The sequence below is a fragment of the Muscardinus avellanarius genome, assembly GCF_963383645.1.
Source record: "Muscardinus avellanarius genome assembly, chromosome: 13".
NCBI lineage: Eukaryota > Metazoa > Chordata > Mammalia > Rodentia > Gliridae > Muscardinus > Muscardinus avellanarius.
The window spans coordinates 25,250,257-25,264,594 of NC_137799.1; the positions used below are offsets into that span (position 1 = coordinate 25,250,257).

The 14,338-nt window shown below is 37.9% G+C and overlaps 1 protein-coding gene across 1 annotated transcript in view; it reads left to right on the top strand.

Moving 5' to 3' along the window:
- The window catches only part of SVEP1 (sushi, von Willebrand factor type A, EGF and pentraxin domain containing 1), a gene marked incomplete at both ends in the record, with an annotated part of 210,241 nt that overhangs the window by 74,238 nt on the left and 121,665 nt on the right, over positions 1-14,338 (top strand). The window contains 3 exons of the mRNA XM_080709637.1: positions 4,626-4,805; positions 9,142-9,336; positions 12,152-12,270. Coding sequence (XP_080565763.1) covers positions 4,626-4,805; positions 9,142-9,336; positions 12,152-12,270 — 494 coding nt within the window. The remainder of the gene's footprint in view (positions 1-4,625; positions 4,806-9,141; positions 9,337-12,151; positions 12,271-14,338) is intronic.

Below are 14,338 nucleotides of genomic sequence, written 5' to 3' on the forward strand. Positions count from 1 at the left end.
GAATTGAAGCCCTTGGGAGTGGTCCTGGAAGACACTTGGGGACTGTCATAGGGTGGGACACCTGGATCAGTGACAGTGAGATCACAGGGTATATCAGGGGGTGGGAAGGCTCAGGTAAGAGGTCAAGAATATGGCTCCAAGAGACTGGAGCGATCACTAAGGATCATGAGAACACTAAGGTACATGTGGGTGCAAAGGAGAGAATTGGAAAAAAGGATGTTGAATAGATAACACTTCAAAGGAGCTTTAGGTTTTTAGGAAGGAGGAAGGGAGAATAATTTGGAAAGGCAGTAAGGAGTGATAAAGACATCTTTCTGACTTCCAGGCCCTGACTAGGAGAAATAAAGACTTTGATCAGGGTAAGAGAGTGAAGAAGTTCAAATGGAAAGTTGTTAAGGTTACGAGAGGATTTACTGAAGTCTGATCTTGAAGTCTACAGTGTAAGAGTCTGTAGAAATTTAATTGGATCGCAGTTGTATGGAATGAACCTGGTAGATGAAGATGGTCTTGGAGGCTGGGGCTTCCTAAGAGACTGTCATGAACAGGAATGTTGGATATAGTACAGTTAATTAAGACTGGCTCCAAGACACATTGTGGGTTGTAGTGGGCTGGGCAGTGAGGGAATCATGCCAGGAGAATTCAGAGCACAGATGTTGTTTGGAAACCACAGAAACAGGAGCAGTCCAAGTGCTCTTTCCTAGCTTCTCTGATGTAATGTCAAGGCTAGTGGGTCAGAGGTAGATGAACTAGAAAATGAAGATTTCTCTGGACACCCCATGGAATGTCAGGAGAGGCTCTTTAGCCGGCCTGAGGAATGGAGGCAACTCTGGCACCCTGGGCTTGGTCAGTCACCCTTCTGGCTGATCTCTCATGGTCAATTCAAAAACGGTCAAAAAAGGAATCATATAACCAGTTGCACCCACTCACTTTCCAGACCAGGCAGATGTAAAGTAGGTCACATGCCCTACCACTGACTAAAGTTGGAGTACTCACAAATCCTGTTATTTGGCAGAGAAAGAGAGGAAAGATTTTTCTATAGGAAGTTAAGAAAGAAAAAGTGAATGGATACTGTTTAGAGGGACTTAGGACTTGTGTCTAGCTACTGGTGCCAAACATCCACAGAACAATACCTATAGCCAATTAGGATTTCTTTCTTTGGTTTTCTCTGCTCTGAAAGAACAATATAGGTCATCCAGAGCTGGTGGAATAACTCCATTGCCACCGGAGACTGACTCTAAGTTTTCACTCTATTATCCTAGTGTGTGCTACCTTTCGTAAAGTAGTGGATAAATATACAATAGGATGCTGAGGAATTGTCCCTCATGTCTTTATTATGGGAAAATGAAGAAATAGGGAAGACAAAAGAAGGATTCTCAACTGAGACAGTCCCCTTTCAAAAGTTTTATTGGAACTCCCACACAACTTCAGTTGTATCTCGTTATATTAATTGTGATAAAGATGAGGAATTATAATCATATAGCTAGGCACATTACTATGCTAAAAATACTGGAGAAAATAGCTATTGGGTAGGCAACTCAGACTGCCACAAAAGCAAAAAAATTAATTAATTAATTTTAAAAACCAATAAACTTATATTAAGACACAAACCAAATTAGAAGCATGAGCTAAGATTTGTAGTATGGGGAAAGAAAGAAGAGGAAAAAGCTAGAGGGACCAGACAGTAGGGTTTAAGATTTAAAAAGTTGGGCAGCTTTGTAGATTGGGCCTTAAAAAACCCAGGATATGGCTCTGAGGTCTAAGAACCAAGTAGTGCTGAATTTCTGAAGTTCTCCGTATATTCTAGATATTAGTCTTCTATCAGATGAGTAGGTGGCAAAAATCTCCCATTCTGTTGGTTCTCGGTTGAGGTTCTTGATAGTTTCCTTTGCTGTACAGAAGCTCTTCAGTTTAATGAAATCCCATATATTTATCTGTCTTTTAGTTTCCTGTGCCTTTGGGGTCTTATTGAGATAGTTTTACCTGTGCCTTTGTGTTAAAGTGTTGGACCTATGCCCTTTTCAAGGAGCCTCAAGGTCTCTGGTCTGATTTTCAAGTCTTTTATCCATCTTGAATTGACTCTTGTGCAGGGTGAGAAAGTGGGGTTTATTTTCATTTTTCTGCATATGATTAATCCGTTTTGCCAACACCATTTGTTGAACAGGCTATCTTTTTTCCAGTGTATGTTTTTGGCCCCTTTGTAAAAAATCAATTGGCTATAAGTGTGCAGATTTGTTTTTGAGTTGTCTATTTTGCTCCATTGGTCTTTGTGCCAATATCATGCTGTTGTTATTACTATGGCTTTAGAGTATAGTTTGAAGTCAGATATTGTGATGCCTCCTGCATAATTCTTGTTGCTGAGAACTATTTTGGCTATCCTGAATTTTTTGTTGTTCAAAATGAATTTAAGGACAGATTTTTCTATGTTTGTAAGGAATGGCATGGGTAATTTAATGAATTGGTAATTTAATGGATATTGCATTAAATCTGTAGATCACTTTTGGAAGAATGGCTATTTTGATGATATGTATTCTTCCTATCCATGAACATGAAAGATCTTTCTATCTTCTAAGTTCTTCTTCAATTTCTTTTTTCAATGTTTATAATTTTCTTTGTAGAGGTCTTCTACCTCCTTGCTTAAGTTTATTTCTAAGTATTTTATTTTTGTGTGGGAAATCCTGAGTGGCAGTATCTACTGGATTTCTCTTTCAGTGGATTTATGGCTGGTGTACAGAAAAGCTTTTGATTTTTTAAGATTGATTTTGCTTCCAGACACTTTGCTGAATTTGTTGATCAGTTTTATAAGCCTTTTGGTTGAGTTTGTTAGGTCTTCTAAGTATAGTGTCATGTTATCTGCAAAGAGTGAAAATTTGAGTTCTTCTTTTCCTATTTGTACTCCTATGATTTCCTTTTCTTGTCTTATTGCTCTGGCTAGAGTCTCAAGTACTGTATTGAAAAGAAGTGGTGATAGTGGACATCCTTGTCTTATTCCTGTTTTTAGGGGAAATTCTCTTGGTTTTTCCCCACTTAATATGGTGTTGGCTGTGGGTCTATTGTAGATTGCCTTTATGATGTTGAGATATGTTTCTTCTATTCTGATTCTCTGCAGTGCTTTTAGATTATATGAATGTTAGATTTTGTCAAATGATTTTTCAGTATCTATTGAAATGATCACGCAATTTTTGTCTTTGGTTCTGTTTATGTGATGAGTTACATAGATTGATTTTTGTATGTTAAACCATCCTTGCATCCCTGAGATGAACCCTACTTGTCATGGTGTATGATTTTCCTGATGTGGTTTTGAATGCATGTTGCTAGTATTTTGTTTGGCAGTTTTGCATCCAAGTTCATCAACAATATAGGCCTGTAGTTTTCTTTCCTTAAGCTGTCTTTATTTGGTTTTGGTATTAATGTGATGTTAGCTTTATAGACTGTATTTGGGAGAGTCCTGTTTCTTTATTTTTTTTAAATAGATTGAGGAGTATCAAGATTAGCTCTTCTTTAAAATGTTTTATAAAAATTCACTTGGGAAACCATCTGGTCCTGGGCTTTTTTTTTTTTTTTTTTATGGTAAGCTCTTTATTGCTGCTTCAATCTCTTTGATTGCTATTGGTTGGTAAAAATTTCTATATCTTCTTGAGTCTCTATTTTATTGATTTCTGCTCTGATTTTAATAATCTTCTGTCTTCTGCTGGTTTTGAGGTGGGGAAGAAAGCAAATAAACAAGCACACACACACACAAACACACACACACACAAACAAACAACAAAATAATGCAACCCTACAAATACCCTCTGCCATCTCTGTGCAAATGCTGAGTACCACTGGCATCTTCCTGCTGCAAGCCTGGTTTTCTGAATCTTTCTCAGTCTATGCGCATAGCCGGTATCAATGGGGCTGGATCTAGTGTTAAGTGTAGGTCTCCTTTCACGCTTTCCACTGATGCAGAGCCTGAGTGTCTATGAGCCTCTGCTATGTCCAACAGCAGACCCCACCCCCACCTTCACTGGGGTGAACTGCAGTCTCAGACTCAGCAAGTTTATTGGGACTGTGCAAGTTCATGCAGGAGCCATGCTGAGCGTTCTCCTATAGGAACTGGGGTGGGTGGTTCATTCACTGTGTTGTTGAGCACCGCTCTGAATCTCTGGAGGGTACCATGAGCTTAGCCACCAGTGCTACAAGTTGTATCCAGTGTTTGCACAGGAGGAACTGAGGATTTATAATTCCAATGACCTGCAGCTGCTTATTTCAAGTTGTTGGTTGTTTTCCTGTGAGTCTCTGGAGTTGGGCATGGTGAGGCAAGATGGCGCCGTAGCTTTTGGAGGTGGGCAGGGTTTCTTTTCTGCTCTCTGAACACTCTTTAGCTTTTTTTCTGCAGCTTTTTACTTATTGTATTCTGGTGTTTTCTTTCTTTTGTCAGAATGCTGTTTTTACGGCAATGGAGACTGAGTGCCAGCAGGACTGATATATGCAGCTTCCCTCGGTCTCTTCCGAGGAAAGTGTGGGCCATTTTAAAAACAGGAACTGTTCTCACTTGCAATGGAAAGCCATTATTAAACTTGGAATTATTATTATCACTTTTGCCTTTCTTTAGTAAAATATGATCTAATTGTTTACACGTTCTACAGTGAGAACATGTCCCCATCTCCGCCAGCCCAAACACGGCCGCATCAGCTGTTCCACGGGGGAAATGTCCTACAGGACAACATGCTTGGTTACCTGTGAGGAAGGCTACCGACTAGAAGGAAGTGCTAAGCTTACCTGTCAAGTAAATGCCCAATGGGATGGTGCAGAGCCCCGGTGTGTGGGTAAGTCCCTGGAAAGCATGGCATCTCGGGTCACTCATTTTTTCTGCTTTCTAATTTCTCTAGTGTTCTCCAAAGACTGGGAACTAAACATTGGTCCATAAAGAATATGAATAAACATATACATATGCATTGCATGCTGTCATAGAAGTGTAGACAAATATTTTATTTCTCCTCACTGGTTAAAAAAAACTGCACTGAATTCAATTTCTCAACTCACTGAACTTTACTGCTTCCAATAGCTATGCTTATTTTATTTAAAAAATTTATCTCACTGGGCGTGGTGGCGCATGCTTATAATCCCAGCATTCAGGAGGCTGAGACAGGAGGATTGTCATTCGTGAACAGCCTCAGCTACTTAGGGCCTTTGCAATCAGTGAGACCCTGTTTCAAAAATAAGGAATAAAATATAGAGCTGGGGGTGTAGCTCGGAGGTAGAATGCCCCTGGGTTCAATTCCCAGTACCACAAAAAAACAAAAATTATCCCAACTTGGATGGTATTTTTTCAATAAAGAGTAAATACTGTATAATCCACTTGTTTTATTAAACATGATCTACCTTTGCTTTCTTTTTGAAGGAAAAATATTGGGATCCAGTGACTCTTATAAATCTTTTCATTATTAAACAGGAATAAACAAAAGAAACTGAACACCCTATTCAAAATTTAGGAAAAGGACAATATAATGAAAATTGAAAGACATTACAATAACTGTTGAAGATAAATGAACTGTAAAGGAAGATGGGATATAATAGAATATTCAAGAGGGACATCTTTAAATAAAGCAATGAAGTAGAATTTGAAATTTAATTTAAAATGCACAAATAGAACATTTCTATGATGATATAACAAAGTATATCGAGGCCTGAAGGTTTTTAAAAATAAAACACTGTAAATTTTTACATAAACTGAAAACTCTTGATATTATTTCCAATGCACATTCACGAGTAATTCAACAAAAAATAGAAATGCAAATGTATAATTACTCATTAAAAAAGAGAAATTCTATCATAGTATTACTCATTCCACCAAAAAATATCTGATAGATACTAAATGAAAGGGAGTTTCCTTCAAACTTTAAGAAATAATAATTCTCAATCCATATAACTTGGCCCATATAATGGAAAGCTATATTATTCATAATATCAAACTATTATTACTTTGTTGCCAACCTGACAACTATTACAAAAAAGAAAACTATAGAAAAAACTATAATAAAAAGAATACTAGCAATTCTCATTCAAAAGAATCAAAATGCATAGAGTTTATACTAAAAATTTAAGAAGGGTATAACATTAGCTAATCTATCAGTATAATAAATTGCTTTATAGCCGGGCATGGTGGTACATACTTTGTAATCCCAGCATTCGGGAGGCTGAGACCGGAGGATTGAGGTTCGCGGACAGCCTCAGCTACTTAGTGAGGCTCTCTGCAACTCGGTGAGACCCTGTTTCAAAATAAAGAATAAAAAATAGGGCAGAGGGTGTAGCTCAGAAGTCAAATACCCCTGAGTTCCATCCCCAACCTCCCCCAAAAAAGTTGCTTTATTATAACAAATTGGGTAAATGTTATGGTTGCTTGATAGAAGACAAAAAAAGCACTCATTATGACTTAAACATTCAATAAAATTTAAAGAAACTCATATATATTAATATATCTTACACAATAAAAGTGTCCATCTTAAACCAGAAGCTGCTTATGGAAGAGACAAGGACAAATAATTTTATTAAATCTGAAAAACAGAAAAGTTTGTTCAGAAAAAAACTGCTTATATATTAATCATTCATATTGTTTACTATTTTTCTATAGGCTTTTAGTCCTAAGAATAAATCATGAGATTAGTGATACTGAGATTCAAATTCATTCTCATTTGTGGATGATATATGTCTACCTAAAAAAAATAAAATGAATACTAAAAAACTGAAAGTTCATTAAACTCATAAGAATATCGAGTAAATGCTTTTTTATATATAAATGATGGAGATATGGTAAAAATTATACTCAAAAGAACAATACAAAATATATGAGAATAAACTTAAAAAGAAATTTGTGGAAAGTGCATTACATAAAAATATTACTGATAGGTAAAAGAGACCATTTTAATACTTATATACAATTTTATATACAATTTTATAAAAATTCTCTAAGTATATATTCATATATAAAATATATACATAGATAAAATGGCACCTCATTTGATTAACTTTAAAAAAATCTTTTTTGCCTTCTTTCTAGAATTACGGAGTGATTCCAAAGCTTGTCTAGAAGAATACAGTAAAAAAAAATCATTAAAAATACGTTTGAAAATAAAGGTAGCAGGAATAGTAGAGAAAAAGTAGCTTTAAAATATATACTAAGGCTGCAAAAATTAAAAGTTTGAAGGTTGCCATGCAAAACAAGGGTGGTACCTTGAGACTTACATGTTTCATGTATTTTAAGGAAGCATTACAAAGCAGTTGATAAAAAAAAAAAGATTTATTCAATTAGCTATATAAGAGAATTGACTAATACTTTGTGAAAAACAAATTAAAAATTCTTGTGCTTTTTTATGATACCAGGGATGGAACCCAGGGGTATTTTACCTCTGGGATACACCTCCAATCCTATTTTTTAGTATTTTTATTTTCTTGAAACAGGCTCTCACTGAGTTGCGAAGGGCCTCACTAAGCAGCTGAAGCTGTCCTCGAACCGCGATTCTCCAGTCTCCGCCTCCTGAATGCTGGGATTGCAGGCGTGCACCACCACACCCAGCCTTCTTATGCTTTTAATTCATACTGTACACTGATATAAATTCTTCATAGATTTTTAAGTATAGAGTAAAAATACAACCATTCAAACCTAGAAGAAAGTATAATTAATACATTTAAATGAACAACCAGTTTCAGGTCTTATTAAGTTTAAAAGCAATGGAAATATTTTAAGAAGAAGAATCATTCTGTTAGACTGTATACAAATTAAAGACATGTTCACCCAAAGCACCATGAACAAAAAATAAAAAGGAAAATAAAATCTTCACAATTTTGAGAGCTGAGGGGTAATTTTCCTACTTTATGAGAGTAAGAAAGGATATTGAGTTCTACATGTTTATATATTTGAATTGCACATTTGACTCTCATTTTCCTCCTGATCAAAACAGACCAGGAAGTCTGGGCAGACATGTGGCTCACGCTGTGAACAAGTAGAGATAAATGTATTTCTTAGGAAAAATGGCTTTTGTTGCCATAAAGTTTTGAAAGAAATCAATTCAGGAAGCAACAAGATAGGGTGCAAGGTTTCTACCCCTCCCCTGCTGGGGACTCAAGAAAGCTGCTACTGTTCTCGAAAGCAGGCTCAATTCTCTTAATCTGTAAATGGGAATAACAAGATTCCTTACTATAGAAATAAATTACTACATGTAAAGAACGGAGGATAATGCCTGCATGTAATAGGTACTGAATAAATGTTAGCTGTTATTACATGGAAAATACAACTGAAGATGGGAGCCATCAGTAAACTCAGTAAAATCTCTACTACAATAAATAAATGCATGCATGCAGTGGTGGCACACGCTTGTAATCTCAGTACTTGGGAGGCCAAGACAGGAGGATCGCAGATTTGAAGTCAGCCTTGACAGCTTAGCAAGGCCCTCTGCAACTAGGGAGACCTGTTTCTAAATCAGAAATAAATTGAGCTGCAGGTTCAGTTCAGAGGTAAAAATGCTTCTGGGTTCAGTCCCCAGTGCTAATAAATAAATAAATAAATAAATAAATATGCATGCACAGGCACACTTGCACACACATCCTGTATTGAGTCCTAGCCTTTCCCATTCTGTCTGCATTCCACCTAATTTATCTGATGTTCTTCATTTTTTGCTGCAGACACCATTAAGGGTCAAGGTCTAAGCAGAGCAGTGATTTTAGGGAAGGTGTCAAAAATTTTCTCACTGTGAGCTCACTTAAAGATAGCACCAAAAAGCTCATAAAATAGAAATTGATTGCTGGATGTATCACTTAATCCGTGGAAGATGAGATCCAGTTTACTATCTTACACTTCAAATCTACTAAAGCATACCCTGCAAAGCAAATGAAGATGCTCCAACCAGATGATGACAGTCACGAACAGCACTGATTAAAACACCAGACAGCGTTCAAGGGTTTTCTATGTTGGCAAAATACCAAGAGGTAACTAAAGAGGGAGAGTTTGGCATTATTCACAATACATCATATATTCAGAATCATGTAAAATTACTTGATGATTTATAGCAATCTCAAGACAGCACAATTGTAATTCCCTTGGATAAAAACTGTGGCATTTCTAGTTTGTGGGACTCTAAGTAATAAACTCTCATTTCCTTACAACAGAACGCCATTGCTCCACCTTTCAGAAGCCCAAAGGTGTCATCATCTCTCCTCCCAACTGCGGCAGGCAGCCAGCCAGACCTGGGACGATATGTCAACTAAGTTGCCATCAAGGATTCGTTTTATCTGGAGTCAGAGAAGTGAGATGTGCCACCTCTGGAAAATGGAGTGCCAAAGTTCAGACAGCTGCATGTAAAGGTAGGTCTCTACATGCGTCTGGTTAAAACCAAAACCCCTAGTAATGGCATATGAATACTATGTGCTACTGTTCCTCTTTGGAAATTTCGCTGCCAGCCTATGGTAAAATGGTAAGTGTTATGCCAGTATGTTGCTGTGAGAATATTTGGTTTAAAATGGTGTATTTCAAAATCTAATCACAGAGCCAGGCATGGTGGTAGTCACTTGTAATCCCAGTACTTGGGAGACTGAGACAGGAGGATCGCAGGTTCACGGCCAGCCTCAGCTACTTAGTGAGGCCCTCCACAACTTAATGAGACCCTGTTTTAAAATAAAGAATAAAAAAATAAGGCTAGGAGTGTAGCTCAGTGGTAGAATGCCCCAGGTTTCAATCCCCAGTAACACACACACACACACACACACACACACACACACACACACATCTAATCACAAAATGCCAGGCAATGACAATAAATGGGACAATAAAGATCATATTAGTGCTGGAAATCAAGTAAGTTTTCCTTTAGGAAATGGAAGAAAATCTTTGAAGAATTTCTGGGCCACATAAAGCAGATGAAGTAGAACTGATGAAAACAAAAGCTATTGATATTTTTGAAACCTATGTCGCATTCCCATTCACAAGAGGACATTATCAATTTCCCTGCAACAAGAACAGACTACTGTGAAAAAGGAGGTATTAAAAACAAGAAAGAGAGCCAGGTGCACATGCTTGTAATTCCAGTACTTGGAAGGCTGAGACAGGAGGCTCACAGGTTTGTGGCCAGCCTCAGCTACTTAGTGAGGACCTCTGCAACTTAGTGAAACCCTGTTTCAAAAATAAATAATAAAAAATAGGGCTGGGGTATAGTCTAGAGTTAAAATACCCCTGGGTTCAATCTCCAGTACAAAAAAATAATAATAACAAAAAACAAGAAGGAGTTTTTAGAGCCAAAAAAATAAATATTTCTAAGAGAAGGACAAGAACAAAAAAATAAAAATAAAATGAATGTTGTTGAAAACAATATTAATGATCCAAAGGACCAAACTAAGAATTCCCTACCAATGGAGTAGTAAATAAGGAATCTGAATAGCCTAATTTATCAAACCAAGAAGTTAGGATAAAGCAATGAGCGGAGGAGAAAGTCCACGGTTACTTAATAAGAAGTACCAAAAGCAAAGAGGAAAAGGGATGAAGGAGAAAATGATCCTGAGAAAGTTTCTCTGAGTTACAGGAAAATTTAAACCTTCAGCCCCAAAAGGGCCCTTGAGTATTGAGCTCACACACTTTTACTACTCCTGGTGAAATTTTTGAGGTATGAAATTAATGAGAAAATCTTAAATTTTGAGAGAGAAAGAGTAATTGTGCCTAAAACTACAAGAATCAGATTCACATTACACTTCTTATTTATAATTCCAAGTACCAGAAGAAAATGTTGCAATGTTTCCAGGACACAGAGAAAAAAAAATAATATAAACTTTAAATTCTAAACCCAAACTACTACTTAAGTATGAATGAAAATTTTAATTAAATACTTTATTTTAGATTATCAGATTTGAAATGTTACTATGCATCTTTGTGGTGGGTAAGGCAGGAAACTGACCAGTTATAATAACCTCTGAGAATACCGGGCGTGGTGGCGCACGCTTGTAATCCCTGCGCTTGGGAGGCTGAGACAGGGGGATCACACAGGTTTGAAGCCAGCCTCAGCTGGCTTAAGAGACCCTGTTTCCAAAGGAAATATAAAATAGGTCTGGAAGTGTAGCTTGGAGGTAGAAGGACCTTGGGTTCAATCCCAGTACCACCAAAAAAAAAAAAAGAAAGAAAAAAAAAAAACCTCTGAGAAGAAAATATTATAAAGAAAAAATTTTAAAGAAATATGGTATGAGATGCAGTTAAATCAATTTAGATCTATCCAGCTGCAAATTACAGAATACTTAACATAAGCTAGAATAAAGAATGCATTATATCATATAATAAGAGCCTAGCTCTACTTTAGCTTATGTGGTTCTGTAGGGTGTTAGAAAGCTTAATTCAGTATTTGTAGAGCCAAGTTTCATACTGCAAAAAGTATCATTGACTTTCATTCATTGTTTTGACAGTAGGACTATTAATTAATTACAGTAGGATTACTAATTAGCAGTTCTAGGACCGCTAATTCTGCTTCAGAGCCTCATTTTCAAATGTAGTTTCTTTCTGCCACAGTCAACATTCACTTCTTTCTGTTTATTTGTTTCATTCAAAACCCATTTACTAAGCTCCTATCATATGTCAGGCATTATATAAGACAGTGGACTAAGAGAGATTCTGATCTTCAAAGAACTTAAATTCTGTTGAGGAAGAAAAGTCCATTTCAAAATGGCCTGTTGAGGCTATGGCTCCTGCAGAGGGCTGTGAGAACTTGGAGAGGGAGTGCCTCAGATGGGCTGAGGAGTCAGAGAGAGCTTTCTGGGGAACTTTCATCTCAGCTGAGAAGGAAAAGATGAGCAGTAGTTTCCAGGTAAAAGGGGACGCAGGCATTAATTCAGGCAAACCAAAGAACATAGACAACGGCCCAAGGGAAAGGAAGACTGTGCAGTTCTTGTGGGCCTGGCCAATTTCATGTGGAAGGAGAGTTGCAGTGGGGGAACTTTAAGAAGTGAGGCTCAGGGCTCAGCAGACACCAGAAGGGCCTCCGACACTACGCTGAGATAAAGTATTGGGAAAGAAGTTGCATATTTAAGTTAGAATGTGCAAATGAGTCTCAAAATACTCACAGAACTGGATAATTACCTCTTTCTTAGATGACTTAGAAGTATGTACCAGAGTATTAACTAATTTGTATGTTTTCTGGATCAGATGTGGAGCCTCCTCAAATCACCTGTCCCAAGGACATAGAGGCTAATACCCAGGAACAGCAAAACTCTGCTAATGTTACCTGGCAAATCCCAACTGCCAAAGACAACTCTGGTGAAAAGGTAAGATTTACATAAATATTTGAATTATTTTCAAACGGATTCTAAATATTCTGCAAATATGTGTGATATTAAAAGTTTGCTATAGTTTAATGATGAAAATACAGTACTCTCCTCAGTGTTAAATGCTTCATCTGATAGAAAAATGGTTAGCCCTGAATTGTTAAATAAAAACCTCAGATTAAAATCTCTAAAATAGAAATTTTTCTTTTTATAATAATATGCCATATAAGATGGAAACTTTTCATTCTATGGATTTATTGTTTTTTTTTTTTTGTGTGTGTGGGGGGGGTTGGGGATGAAACCCAGGGGCATTTGACCTCTGAGCTACACCCCCTGCCCTATTTTTTATTCTTTATTTTTGAAACAGGGTCTCACTGAGTTGTGGAGGGCCTCACTAAGTAGTTGATGCTGTCCGTGAACCGTGATCCTCCAGTCTCAGCCTCCCGAATGCTGGGATTACAAGCGTGCGCCACCACCATGCCCGGCTTGATTTATTGTATTTATGTTTCACGGCTTGGCTAAAGTATTTTCTGCCCCTTATTAGTCTTTGAAACTCTTCCAGAAAAGAGAAAGACATAGGATCAATCCTAATTTTGTTATATATATACATTTAAAATATGAACCCCAAAAGATCCCATATTGGTTAATCTGAAAAAGATAGCATTAATATTTCCTACTAAGCTTTTCCAAATCCAGCATTATTCAGAATACAGTATTTTAATATTCCATGCATAATATCTTGACATAGTCATCCATTAGAAAATGGAACTTTAACTTCCTCTTATAACTACACTGTTAATATTCACATACATAAAAATTTTCTTAAGTAGTATGTTGTTTTCACAACTGTGAAAGTCGTGCCAGCCAGGATATACCAGCAGTTTTGGATGTAAGACACAGACAAGAAAAACAGAAAAGAAAAAAATTGTTCTGATAATTGTGTTTGACATACTTACAATCAAGGCAGCTTTTAAGTATTTTTAAAAGTACAAATGTGACTCCTAGAGCTAAATGTGCTGTAGTGGTATGTGTATTGAACTACACCTCATATGTGATATCTCCATCTTCTTTATTTATTTATTTATTTATTTATTTATTTATTTATTTATTGTGGTACTGGGGATGGAACCCAGGGAAATTCTGGGTTACAAAGGGCCTCACTAAGTAGCTGAGGCTGTCTGGGAACCGTGATCCTTCTGTCTCAGCCTCCCAAATGAAGGGATTACAAGCATGCATCACCACGCCAGGCTTCATTTTTCATTTTTAAAAGCCCATGAGGGACTTCCGGGAAGATGGCGACCGAGAAAAGCGGGGCTTAAGAGCCCCGCTAACAACAAATCTCCATTACCACAAAATCAGCACCTTTCATAGCCAGAAAACACCATCACCAGTGAAACAAAAAATCACCAGGCTCCAGAGAGAAAGCGGACTGAGAACAGAGCCACAGAGGAGATACACCGGCCTCGCGCCCGAGGACGCGGCAGACGCGGCAGCAGCGCCATACTGCCGGCGGCAGCAGGGAGTTCACCGGACAGCTACAGCAAGCCAAGGTGAGCCACTGCGGAACAGCCAGGCGGGGATTTCTCCGCGCAGAGAGCATCTAAAGCTCCCAGTGGCCGAGCTCAGCACACGCTGAAGGGATTCAGAGTAGAAATCAAAATCAAGAAGAAAAACGCCAGCCCCATAGCCGAGGGCGTAGCAGCGGCGCCATATTGCCACCAGCGGCAGCAGCAGCAAATTCAGCGAGGCCAGTACAGCCACATCTGCGTACTCAAGAACAGTGAGTCAAATTGCGGGCCACAGAGGAGAAATCCCAGTACTGTACTCCCTGGGACTTGACCCAGTGGGGGAGGGGCGGTGGCAGAGATATCACACCATAGGAAAACGTGCAACCTGGCACCCCCCACAGTCTAAAGCAGCCTCTATCGACTCTCTGGGTCGGAGACTCTGAGATAAAACCCAGTAAAGGAGTAGTGGGGTCCGAGATACTACTGACTCGAGATCCAGAACACCTTAAGGGAAGTCATAGTGACCCAAGGGAAGAACCCAGAGAAGGCACAAACATCGG